At 53.3% G+C, this 14,071-nt stretch overlaps 1 protein-coding gene across 2 annotated transcripts in view; it reads right to left on the bottom strand.

The window, feature by feature from the left end:
* The window catches only part of SFXN4 (sideroflexin 4), a 214,338-nt gene extending 210,921 nt beyond the window's left edge, over positions 1 to 3,417 (bottom strand). For both annotated transcript variants that reach the window (XM_077257875.1, XM_077257876.1), the window contains exon 1: positions 3,295 to 3,417. In XM_077257875.1, the coding sequence (XP_077113990.1) occupies positions 3,295 to 3,330 (36 nt within the window). In that variant the 5' untranslated portion in view covers positions 3,331 to 3,417. The remainder of the gene's footprint in view (positions 1 to 3,294) is intronic.
* Positions 3,418 to 14,071: the final 10,654 nt, after the last annotated feature.

Here is a 14,071-nt window from a genome sequence, read left to right as displayed (position 1 = left end):
GCAGAAAATTTCTGGTTTTCTTCAGGAAATTTCTGCAAGAAATCCGGACGTGTGCACATACCCTAAGTGTTGTGACTCCTTAATTGGTAGGGACGGTCTAAAAAACCAGGCCTGGGGGTAGGGGGATGGTGTCTACTTCCCCTTTGATAGCCTCTGTTTTTTCCTCGTTGTCGTCCTCTAGATGGACCGGCCCTACCTTCAGTGTCAGATAGAGTTTTCCTCTACAGAAACCAACCTATCTCCCTATCAACCCTTTCTTGTCGTTCTCCCACCACCTGGTATATTTTGTTATCCTTAAAGTCTTGTAAGTCTCTAAGGTACTGCTTATGTTTCCTTTCCTTTAAGTTATACTGGAATATTTTTTTTCTAATATGGCGCCGGCACTTCCGGTTGTGACAATACGCTTTGATCAAGCGGTCAGTGGCCACGAGACATGGGTGGTATATGGCGTGCGTTCCAGTGTTGGAACGCAGCGTGGATTTGGTCCGGTAAGTTCCGGTACTATAGCCTGGTGGGGGTGATTACGAATCACTTCGGATCCCCCGGGGGGGAGTGGCCTCCTACTTGTTAGGTTTATAAGGAGGTAGCGGGCGCCATATCTGGTTGACTCACTTATTGTGGCAGATCGCCACACAGGAATGTTTATCCTCGGGATGGTATATAGCCACTGCCTATACCCCCAACTTTTGGACATTTGAGTGTACTTTACTCATGGACTTATGAACTTACATCTGGGCCTTTTGGCCATTGGAAACTCCCCTGATGAATCTCCGGGATTGGAGAAGAAACGCGTAGGGAGGCGTTAACTACATGATTCACGGTGGGGGGTGTCCATAGTAGGGCTCATTTGGGCCAGTCCTTGTAAGGACAGGAGTTACTGCTGGGGCACGACAGGGGTTTAGGAAAAAGGTCCCCTTCCCCTTATCTTTACCCTGCAACTATTGGACCCTCCCTGGGACCCTCTATTACCGACATGGGTACCCTTCGTCCATAATTGGTGAGATCAAACCAGTTTCTTTTTATTAGAGCACGGTTTTCGGCGTGAGCACTTTATTTTGTTGTGTACTGTTTGTCCAATTTTAACATTATTAGTAAAGGTTATGTTTTAATTATATTGGGCTATACTCTTCTAGCTGATATCTATTGTTTACCCTAAGAGTTGTGCAACGGCTTGGTATATCTAAGCTGCAGCTGTTTGTCTGTAATTGCATTGTACACACGATAATTGTCCTCTTTATAATATCTTTTTATACTTTGTAAACACTGCCTACCTTTTTTGGAGTAAAATATAAAACTACTAGCTTGTCTCTCCCTGCTCTATAACGAACTGTCACATCCTCTGAGGTGAATTGCAGTACTAATCGGCTCCGGACCCGGTATTAAATAGGAAATCGGAGCTGGTGGCAGCGGATTTGTACTGTGCCGTTGGGAGTCTTTGTAGTGACTGACAGCGTTGATAATTATTGTGCCCACCTGAGTGGGAGTAGTTATATCGCCCTTGCTGCAGCGTGCCCATTAGCCAGTATAAAGTAAGGCAGCCTTTCTGGCGACTAATTATCCTACGTGCAGTACCCGTTCTGACCTGAGGGTAGGGGCGCGCAAGAGAGCTGCAAGTTCCAAACTGGAACTGGGAAGTGGGATATAGATAAATCCCCTTCAGATTCCTGACAGGGTGTATAATGTGGGGGCAGTGATTTCAGGGGATATAATGTGGGTCAGTGATTACAGGGGGTATAATGTAGGGGCAGTGATTACAGGGGGTATAAAGGGGGCAGTGAATATATGGTATATAATGGGGGGCAGTGTATATAAGTGGTATTATGGGGGGCAGTGTATATATGGGGTATAATGGGGGCAGTGATTACAGGGGGTATAATGGGGGGCAGTGAATATACGGGGTATAATGGGGGCAGTGTATATAAGGGGTATTATGGGGGCAGTGTATATATGGGGTATAATGGGGGCAGTGATTACAGGGGGTATAATGGGGGGCAGTGAATATACGGGGTATAATGGGGGGCAGTGTATCTAAGGGGTATTATGGGGGGCAGTGTATATATGGGGTATAATGGGGGCAGTGATTACAGGGGGTATAATGGGGGCAGTGAATATACGGGGTATAATGGAGGGCAGTGATTACAGGGGGTATAATGGGGGCAGTGATTACAGGGTGTATAATGTGGGGGCAGTGATTTCAGGGGATATAATGTGGGTCAGTGATTACAGGGGGTATAATGTAGGGGCAGTGATTTCAGGGGGTATAAAATCGGTGGCAGTGATTACAGGGGGTATAAAGGGGGCAGTGAATATATGGTATATAATGGGGGGCAGTGTATATAAGTGGTATTATGGGGGGCAGTGTATATATGGGGTATAATGGGGGCAGTGATTACAGGGGGTATAATGGGGGGCAGTGAATATACGGGGTATAATGGGGGCAGTGTATATAAGGGGTATTATGGGGGCAGTGTATATATGGGGTATAATGGGGGCAGTGATTACAGGGGGTATAATGGGGGGCAGTGAATATACGGGGTATAATGGGGGCAGTGTATATATGGGGTATAATGGGGGCAGTGATTACAGGGGGTATAATGGGGGGCAGTGAATATACGGGGTATAATGGAGGGCAGTGATTACAGGGGGTATAATGGGGGGCAGTGTATATACGGGGTATAATGGGGGCAGTGATTACAAGGGGTATAATGGGGGCAGTGTATATACGGGGTATAATTGGGGAAGTTATTTCAGGGGGTATAATGGGGGCAGTGATTACAGGGGGTATAATGGGGGCAGTGTATATACGGGGTATAATTGGGGCAGTGATTTCAGGGGGTATAAAATCGGTGGCAGTGATTACAGGGGGTATAAAGGGGGCAGTGAATATATGGTATATAATGGGGGGCAGTGTATATAAGTGGTATTATGGGGGGCAGTGTATATATGGGGTATAATGGGGGCAGTGATTACAGGGGGTATAATGGGGGCAGTGTATATACGGGGTATAATGGGGGCAGTGTATATACGGGGTATAATGGGGGGCAGTGTATATACGGGGTATAATGGGGGGCAGTGTATATACGGGGTATAATGGGGGGCAGTGATTACAGGGGGTATAATGGGGGCAGTGTATATACGGGGTATAATTGGGGCAGTCATTTCAGGGGGTATAATGGGGGGCAGTGATTACAGGGGGTATAATGGGGGCAGTGATTACAGGGGGTATAATGGGGGGCAGTGTATATACGCGGTATAACGGGGGGCAGTGATCACCTCTGTGAAATTGACAAATACCTGATCGCTGTCCCTCAGTAACCAGGGCGCAGCCATGCTGAGTGTTCACAGATCAGGAGTTTCCCGGAAACAACATCTTAGAACAAAGGTTCCGACCCACAACCCTCCCCCAACACTCTCCGCGCTCAGCCACATACAGGACACGGGAGAGAAACGCTTCATGTATGTGAGGTTTATACAGGGATGGATGATGGGAGCTGCAGGCGCTCCACCAGTGAATGATGAGGGTTGTATGTACCAGGGATGGATGATGGGAGCTGCAGGCGCTCCACCAGTGAATGATGAGGGTTGTATGTACCAGGGATGGATGATGGGAGCTGCAGGCGCTCCACCAGTGGATGATGAGGGTTGTATGTACAAGGATGGATGATGGGAGCTGCAGGCGCTCCACCACTGGATGATGAGGGTTGTATGTACCAGGGATGAATGATGGGAGCTGCAGGGGCTCCACCACTGGATGATGAGGGTTCTGTGTAGCAGGGATGGATGATGAGGGTTGTATGTACCAGGGATGGATGATGGGAGCTGCAGGCGCTCCACCAGTGGATGATGAGGGTTGTGTGTAGCAGGGATGGATGATGGGAGCTGCAGGGGCTACACCAGTGGATGATGAGGGTTCTATGTACAGGGATGGATGATGAGAGCTGCAGGGGCTCCACCAGTGGATGATGAGGGTTGTATGTACCAGGGATGGATGATGAGAGCTGCAGGCGCTCCACCAGTGGATGATGAGGGTTGTATGTACCAGGGATGAATGATGGGAGCTGCAGGTGCTCCACCAGTGGATGATGAGGGTTGTATGTACCAGGGATGGATGATGAGAGCTGCAGGCGCTCCACCAGTGGATGATGAGGGTTGTATGTACCAGGGATGGATGATGGGAGCTGCAGGGGCTCCACCAGTGGATGATGAGGGTTCTGTGTAGCAGGGATGGATGATGAGGGTTGTATGTACCAGGGACGGATGATGGGAGCTGCAGGGGCTCCACCAGTGGATGATAAGGGTTGTGTGTAGCAGGGATGGATGATGGGAGCTACAGGCGCTCCACCAGTGGATGATGAGGGTTCTATGTACAGTGATGAATGATGGGAGCTGCAGGCGCTCCACCACTGGATGATGAGGGTTGTATGTACAGGGATGGATGATGGGAGCTGCAGGCGCTCCACCACTGGATGATGAGGGTTGTATGTACCAGGGATGGATGATGGGAGCTGCAGGCGCTCCACCAGTGGATGATGAGGGTTCTATGTACAGGGATGGATGATGGGAGCTGCAGGCGCTCCACCACTGGATGATGAGGGTTGTATGTACCAGGGATGGATGATGGGAGCTGCAGGCGCTCCACCAGTGGATGATGAGGGTTCTATGTACAGGGATGAATGATGGGAGCTGCAGGCGCTCCACCACTGGATGATGAGGGTTGTGTGTAGCAGGGATGGATGATGAGGGTTGTATGTACAGGGATGGATGATGGGAGCTGCAGGGGCTCCACCACTGGATGATGAGGGTTATATGTACCAGGGATGGATGATGGGAGCTGCAGGGGCTCCACCAGTGGATGATGAGGGTTATATGTACCAGGGATAGATGATGGGAGCTGCAGGGGCTCCACCACTGGATGATGAGGGTTGTATGTACCAGGGATGGATGATGGGAGCTGCAGGCGCTCCACCAGTGGATGATGAGGGTTCTATGTACAGGAATGAATGATGGGAGCTGCAGGCGCTCCACCACTGGATGATGAGGGTTGTATGTACAGGGATGGATGATGGGAGCTGCAGGCGCTCCACCAGTGGATGATGAGGGTTGTATGTACCAGGGATGGATGATGGGAGCTGCAGGCACTCCACCAGTGGATGATGAGGGTTGTATGTACCAGGGATGGATGATGGGAGCTGCAGGCGCTCCACCAGTGGATGATGAGGGTTGTATGTACCAGGGATGGATGATGGGAGCTGCAGGCGCTCCACCAGTGGATGATGAGGGTTCTATGTACCAGGGATGGATGATGGGATCTGCAGGCGCTCCACCAGTGGATGATGAGGGTTGTATGTACCAGGGATGGATGATGGGAGCTGCAGGCACTCCACCAGTGGATGATGAGGGTTGTATGTACCAGGGATGGATGATGGGAGCTGCAGGCGCTCCACCAGTGGATGATGAGGGTTCTATGTACCAGGGATGGATGATGGGATCTGCAGGCGCTCCACCAGTGGATGATGAGGGTTGTATGTACCAGGGATGGATGATGGGAGCTGCAGGCACTCCACCAGTGGATGATGAGGGTTGTATGTACCAGGGATGGATGATGGGAGCTGCAGGCGCTCCACCAGTGGATGATGAGGGTTCTATGTACCAGGGATGGATGATGGGATCTGCAGGCGCTCCACCAGTGGATGATAAGGGTTGTGTGTAGCAGGGATGGATGATGAGGGTTGTATGTACCAGGGACGGATGATTGGAGCTGCAGGCGCTCCACCAGTGGATGATGAGGGTTCTATGTACAGGGACGGATGATGAGAGCTGCAGGGGCTCCACCAGTGGATGATGAGGGTTATATGTACCAGGGATGGATGATGGGAGCTGCAGGGGCTCCACCAGTGGATGATGAGGGTTATATGTACCAGGGATAGATGATGGGAGCTGCAGGGGCTCCACCACTGGATGATGAGGGTTGTATGTACCAGGGATGGATGATGGGAGCTGCAGGCGCTCCACCAGTGGATGATGAGGGTTCTATGTACCAGGGATGGATGATGGGAGCTGCAGGCGCTCCACCAGTGGATGATGAGGGTTGTATGTACAGGGATGGATGATGGGAGCTGCAGGCACTCCACCAGTGGATGATGAGGGTTGTATGTACCAGGAATGGATGATGGGAGCTGCAGGCGCTCCACCAGTGGATGATGTGGGTTGTATGTACCAGGAATGGATGATGGGAGCTGCAGGCGCTCCACCAGTGGATGATGAGGGTTGTATGTACCAGGGATGGATGATGGGAGCTGCAGGCGCTCCACCAGTGGATGATGAGGGTTGTATGTACCAGGGATGGATGATGGGAGCTGCAGGCGCTCCACCAGTGGATGATGAGGGTTGTATGTACCAGGGATGGATGATGGGAGCTGCAGGCGCTCCACCAGTGGATGATGAGGGTTGTATGTACCAGGGATGGATGATGGGAGCTGCAGGCACTCCACCACTGGATGATGAGGGTTCTATGTACAGGGACGGATGATGGGAGCTGCAGGGGCTCCACCACTGGATGATGAGGGTTCTATGTACAGGGATGAATGATGGGAGCTGCAGGCGCTCCACCACTGGATGATGAGGGTTGTATGTACAGGGATGAATGATGGGAGCTGCAGGCGCTCCACCACTTGATGATGAGGGTTGTATGTACCAGGGATGGATGATGGGAGCTGCAGGCGCTCCACCACTTGATGATGAGGGTTGTATGTACCAGGGATGGATGATGGGAGCTGCAGGCGCTCCACCAGTGGATGATGAGGGTTGTATGTACCAGGGATGAATGATGGGAGCTGCAGGCGCTCCACCACTGGATGATGAGGGTTGTATGTACAGGGATGAATAATGGGAGCTGCAGGCGCTCCACCACTGGATGATGAGGGTTGTATGTACAGGGATGGATGATGGGAGCTGCAGGCGCTCCACCAGTGGATGATGAGGGTTGTATGTACAGGGATGGATGATGGGAGCTGCAGGCGCTCCACCACTGGATGATGAGGGTTGTATGTACAGGGATGGATGATGGGAGCTGCAGGCGCTCCACCACTGGATGATGAGGGTTGTATGTACAGGGATGAATAATGGGAGCTGCAGGCGCTCCACCAGTGGATGATGAGGGTTGTATGTACAGGGATGGATGATGGGAGCTGCAGGCGCTCCACCAGTGGATGATGAGGGTTGTATGTACAGGGATGGATGATGGGAGCTGCAGGTGCTCCACCAGTGGATGATGAGGGTTGTATGTACCAGGGATGGATGATGAGAGCTGCAGGCGCTCCACCAGTGGATGATGAGGGTTGTATGTGCCAGGGATGAATGATGGGAGCTGCAGGGGCTCCACCAGTGGATGATGAGGGTTGTATGCACCAGGGATGGATGATGGGAGCTGCAGGGGCTCCACCAGTGGATGATGAGGGTTCTGTGTAGCAGGGATGGATGATGGGAGCTGCAGGCGCTCCATCAGTGGATGATGAGGGTTGTATGTACAGGGATGGATGATGGGAGCTGCAGGCGCTCCACCACTGGATGATGAGGGTTGTATGTACAGGGATGGATGATGGGAGCTGCAGGCTCTCCACCAGTGGATGATGAGGGTTGTATGTACCAGGGATGAATGATGGGAGCTGCAGGGGCTCCACCAGTGGATGATGAGGGTTGTATGTACCAGGGATGAATGATGGGAGCTGCAGGGGCTCCACCACTGGATGATGAGGGTTCTGTGTAGCAGGGATGGATGATGAGGGTTGTATGTACAGGGATGGATGATGGGATCTGCAGGCGCTCCACCAGTGGATGATAAGGGTTGTGTGTAGCAGGGATGGATGATGGGAGCTGCAGGCGCTCCACCAGTGGATGATGAGGGTTCTATGTACAGGGATGGATGATGGGATCTGCAGGGGCTACACCAGTGGATGATGAGGGTTCTATGTACAGGGATGGATGATGGGAGCTGCAGGGGCTCCACCAGTGGATGATGAGGGTTGTATGTACAGGGATGGATGATGAGAGCTGCAGGCGCTCCACCAGTGGATGATGAGGGTTGTATGTACCAGGGATGAATGATGGGAGCTGCAGGGGCTCCACCAGTGGATGATGAGGGTTGTATGTACAGGGATGGATGATGGGAGCTGCAGGGGCTCCACCAGTGGATGATGAGGGTTGTATGTACCAGGGATGGATGATGAGAGCTGCAGGCGCTCCACCAGTGGATGATGAGGGTTGTATGTACCAGGGATGAATGATGGGAGCTGCAGGTGCTCCACCAGTGGATGATGAGGGTTGTATGTACCAGGGATGGATGATGAGAGCTGCAGGCGCTCCACCAGTGGATGATGAGGGTTGTATGTACCAGGGATGGATGATGGGAGCTGCAGGGGCTCCACCAGTGGATGATGAGGGTTCTGTGTAGCAGGGATGGATGATGAGGGTTGTATGTACCAGGGACGGATGATGGGAGCTGCAGGGGCTCCACCAGTGGATGATAAGGGTTGTGTGTAGCAGGGATGGATGATGGGAGCTACAGGCGCTCCACCAGTGGATGATGAGGGTTCTATGTACAGTGATGAATGATGGGAGCTGCAGGCGCTCCACCACTGGATGATGAGGGTTGTATGTACAGGGATGGATGATGGGAGCTGCAGGCGCTCCACCACTGGATGATGAGGGTTGTATGTACCAGGGATGGATGATGGGAGCTGCAGGCGCTCCACCAGTGGATGATGAGGGTTCTATGTACAGGGATGGATGATGGGAGCTGCAGGCGCTCCACCACTGGATGATGAGGGTTGTATGTACCAGGGATGGATGATGGGAGCTGCAGGCGCTCCACCAGTGGATGATGAGGGTTCTATGTACAGGGATGAATGATGGGAGCTGCAGGCGCTCCACCACTGGATGATGAGGGTTGTGTGTAGCAGGGATGGATGATGAGGGTTGTATGTACAGGGATGGATGATGGGAGCTGCAGGGGCTCCACCACTGGATGATGAGGGTTATATGTACCAGGGATGGATGATGGGAGCTGCAGGGGCTCCACCAGTGGATGATGAGGGTTATATGTACCAGGGATAGATGATGGGAGCTGCAGGGGCTCCACCACTGGATGATGAGGGTTGTATGTACCAGGGATGGATGATGGGAGCTGCAGGCGCTCCACCAGTGGATGATGAGGGTTCTATGTACAGGAATGAATGATGGGAGCTGCAGGCGCTCCACCACTGGATGATGAGGGTTGTATGTACAGGGATGGATGATGGGAGCTGCAGGCGCTCCACCAGTGGATGATGAGGGTTGTATGTACCAGGGATGGATGATGGGAGCTGCAGGCACTCCACCAGTGGATGATGAGGGTTGTATGTACCAGGGATGGATGATGGGAGCTGCAGGCGCTCCACCAGTGGATGATGAGGGTTGTATGTACCAGGGATGGATGATGGGAGCTGCAGGCGCTCCACCAGTGGATGATGAGGGTTCTATGTACCAGGGATGGATGATGGGATCTGCAGGCGCTCCACCAGTGGATGATGAGGGTTGTATGTACCAGGGATGGATGATGGGAGCTGCAGGCACTCCACCAGTGGATGATGAGGGTTGTATGTACCAGGGATGGATGATGGGAGCTGCAGGCGCTCCACCAGTGGATGATGAGGGTTCTATGTACCAGGGATGGATGATGGGATCTGCAGGCGCTCCACCAGTGGATGATGAGGGTTGTATGTACCAGGGATGGATGATGGGAGCTGCAGGCACTCCACCAGTGGATGATGAGGGTTGTATGTACCAGGGATGGATGATGGGAGCTGCAGGCGCTCCACCAGTGGATGATGAGGGTTCTATGTACCAGGGATGGATGATGGGATCTGCAGGCGCTCCACCAGTGGATGATAAGGGTTGTGTGTAGCAGGGATGGATGATGAGGGTTGTATGTACCAGGGACGGATGATTGGAGCTGCAGGCGCTCCACCAGTGGATGATGAGGGTTCTATGTACAGGGACGGATGATGAGAGCTGCAGGGGCTCCACCAGTGGATGATGAGGGTTATATGTACCAGGGATGGATGATGGGAGCTGCAGGGGCTCCACCAGTGGATGATGAGGGTTATATGTACCAGGGATAGATGATGGGAGCTGCAGGGGCTCCACCACTGGATGATGAGGGTTGTATGTACCAGGGATGGATGATGGGAGCTGCAGGCGCTCCACCAGTGGATGATGAGGGTTCTATGTACCAGGGATGGATGATGGGAGCTGCAGGCGCTCCACCAGTGGATGATGAGGGTTGTATGTACAGGGATGGATGATGGGAGCTGCAGGCACTCCACCAGTGGATGATGAGGGTTGTATGTACCAGGAATGGATGATGGGAGCTGCAGGCGCTCCACCAGTGGATGATGTGGGTTGTATGTACCAGGAATGGATGATGGGAGCTGCAGGCGCTCCACCAGTGGATGATGAGGGTTGTATGTACCAGGGATGGATGATGGGAGCTGCAGGCGCTCCACCAGTGGATGATGAGGGTTGTATGTACCAGGGATGGATGATGGGAGCTGCAGGCGCTCCACCAGTGGATGATGAGGGTTGTATGTACCAGGGATGGATGATGGGAGCTGCAGGCGCTCCACCAGTGGATGATGAGGGTTGTATGTACCAGGGATGGATGATGGGAGCTGCAGGCACTCCACCACTGGATGATGAGGGTTCTATGTACAGGGACGGATGATGGGAGCTGCAGGGGCTCCACCACTGGATGATGAGGGTTCTATGTACAGGGATGAATGATGGGAGCTGCAGGCGCTCCACCACTGGATGATGAGGGTTGTATGTACAGGGATGAATGATGGGAGCTGCAGGCGCTCCACCACTTGATGATGAGGGTTGTATGTACCAGGGATGGATGATGGGAGCTGCAGGCGCTCCACCACTTGATGATGAGGGTTGTATGTACCAGGGATGGATGATGGGAGCTGCAGGCGCTCCACCAGTGGATGATGAGGGTTGTATGTACCAGGGATGAATGATGGGAGCTGCAGGCGCTCCACCACTGGATGATGAGGGTTGTATGTACAGGGATGAATAATGGGAGCTGCAGGCGCTCCACCACTGGATGATGAGGGTTGTATGTACAGGGATGGATGATGGGAGCTGCAGGCGCTCCACCAGTGGATGATGAGGGTTGTATGTACAGGGATGGATGATGGGAGCTGCAGGCGCTCCACCACTGGATGATGAGGGTTGTATGTACAGGGATGGATGATGGGAGCTGCAGGCGCTCCACCACTGGATGATGAGGGTTGTATGTACAGGGATGAATAATGGGAGCTGCAGGCGCTCCACCAGTGGATGATGAGGGTTGTATGTACAGGGATGGATGATGGGAGCTGCAGGCGCTCCACCAGTGGATGATGAGGGTTGTATGTACAGGGATGGATGATGGGAGCTGCAGGTGCTCCACCAGTGGATGATGAGGGTTGTATGTACCAGGGATGGATGATGAGAGCTGCAGGCGCTCCACCAGTGGATGATGAGGGTTGTATGTGCCAGGGATGAATGATGGGAGCTGCAGGGGCTCCACCAGTGGATGATGAGGGTTGTATGCACCAGGGATGGATGATGGGAGCTGCAGGGGCTCCACCAGTGGATGATGAGGGTTCTGTGTAGCAGGGATGGATGATGGGAGCTGCAGGCGCTCCATCAGTGGATGATGAGGGTTGTATGTACAGGGATGGATGATGGGAGCTGCAGGCGCTCCACCACTGGATGATGAGGGTTGTATGTACAGGGATGGATGATGGGAGCTGCAGGCTCTCCACCAGTGGATGATGAGGGTTGTATGTACCAGGGATGAATGATGGGAGCTGCAGGGGCTCCACCAGTGGATGATGAGGGTTGTATGTACCAGGGATGAATGATGGGAGCTGCAGGGGCTCCACCACTGGATGATGAGGGTTCTGTGTAGCAGGGATGGATGATGAGGGTTGTATGTACAGGGATGGATGATGGGATCTGCAGGCGCTCCACCAGTGGATGATAAGGGTTGTGTGTAGCAGGGATGGATGATGGGAGCTGCAGGCGCTCCACCAGTGGATGATGAGGGTTCTATGTACAGGGATGGATGATGGGATCTGCAGGGGCTACACCAGTGGATGATGAGGGTTCTATGTACAGGGATGGATGATGGGAGCTGCAGGGGCTCCACCAGTGGATGATGAGGGTTGTATGTACAGGGATGGATGATGAGAGCTGCAGGCGCTCCACCAGTGGATGATGAGGGTTGTATGTACCAGGGATGAATGATGGGAGCTGCAGGGGCTCCACCAGTGGATGATGAGGGTTGTATGTACAGGGATGGATGATGGGAGCTGCAGGGGCTCCACCAGTGGATGATGAGGGTTGTATGTACCAGGGATGGATGATGAGAGCTGCAGGCGCTCCACCAGTGGATGATGAGGGTTGTATGTACCAGGGATGAATGATGGGAGCTGCAGGTGCTCCACCAGTGGATGATGAGGGTTGTATGTACCAGGGATGGATGATGAGAGCTGCAGGCGCTCCACCAGTGGATGATGAGGGTTGTATGTACCAGGGATGGATGATGGGAGCTGCAGGGGCTCCACCAGTGGATGATGAGGGTTCTGTGTAGCAGGGATGGATGATGAGGGTTGTATGTACCAGGGACGGATGATGGGAGCTGCAGGGGCTCCACCAGTGGATGATAAGGGTTGTGTGTAGCAGGGATGGATGATGGGAGCTACAGGCGCTCCACCAGTGGATGATGAGGGTTCTATGTACAGTGATGAATGATGGGAGCTGCAGGCGCTCCACCACTGGATGATGAGGGTTGTATGTACAGGGATGGATGATGGGAGCTGCAGGCGCTCCACCACTGGATGATGAGGGTTGTATGTACCAGGGATGGATGATGGGAGCTGCAGGCGCTCCACCAGTGGATGATGAGGGTTCTATGTACAGGGATGGATGATGGGAGCTGCAGGCGCTCCACCACTGGATGATGAGGGTTGTATGTACCAGGGATGGATGATGGGAGCTGCAGGCGCTCCACCAGTGGATGATGAGGGTTCTATGTACAGGGATGAATGATGGGAGCTGCAGGCGCTCCACCACTGGATGATGAGGGTTGTGTGTAGCAGGGATGGATGATGAGGGTTGTATGTACCAGGGACGGATGATTGGAGCTGCAGGCGCTCCACCAGTGGATGATGAGGGTTGTATGTACCAGGGACGGATGATGGGAGCTGCAGGGGCTCCACCAGTGGATGATAAGGGTTGTGTGTAGCAGGGATGGATGATGAGGGTTGTATGTACCAGGGACGGATGATTGGAGCTGCAGGCGCTCCACCAGTGGATGATGAGGGTTCTATGTACAGGGACGGATGATGAGAGCTGCAGGGGCTCCACCAGTGGATGATGAGGGTTATATGTACCAGGGATGGATGATGGGAGCTGCAGGGGCTCCACCAGTGGATGATGAGGGTTATATGTACCAGGGATAGATGATGGGAGCTGCAGGGGCTCCACCACTGGATGATGAGGGTTGTATGTACCAGGGATGGATGATGGGAGCTGCAGGCGCTCCACCAGTGGATGATGAGGGTTCTATGTACAGGAATGAATGATGGGAGCTGCAGGCGCTCCACCACTGGATGATGAGGGTTGTATGTACAGGGATGGATGATGGGAGCTGCAGGCGCTCCACCAGTGGATGATGAGGGTTGTATGTACCAGGGATGGATGATGGGAGCTGCAGGCACTCCACCAGTGGATGATGAGGGTTGTATGTACCAGGGATGGATGATGGGAGCTGCAGGCGCTCCACCAGTGGATGATGAGGGTTGTATGTACCAGGGATGGATGATGGGAGCTGCAGGCGCTCCACCAGTGGATGATGAGGGTTCTATGTACCAGGGATGGATGATGGGATCTGCAGGCGCTCCACCAGTGGATGATGAGGGTTGTATGTACCAGGGATGGATGATGGGAGCTGCAGGCACTCCACCAGTGGATGATGAGGGTT

The sequence above is a fragment of the Ranitomeya variabilis genome, chromosome 4 (assembly GCF_051348905.1).
Source record: "Ranitomeya variabilis isolate aRanVar5 chromosome 4, aRanVar5.hap1, whole genome shotgun sequence".
Taxonomy (NCBI): Eukaryota; Metazoa; Chordata; class Amphibia; order Anura; family Dendrobatidae; genus Ranitomeya; species Ranitomeya variabilis.
The sequence above is the reverse complement of the archived record's forward strand: the minus strand, read 5'-3'. Positions and strand labels throughout refer to the sequence as shown.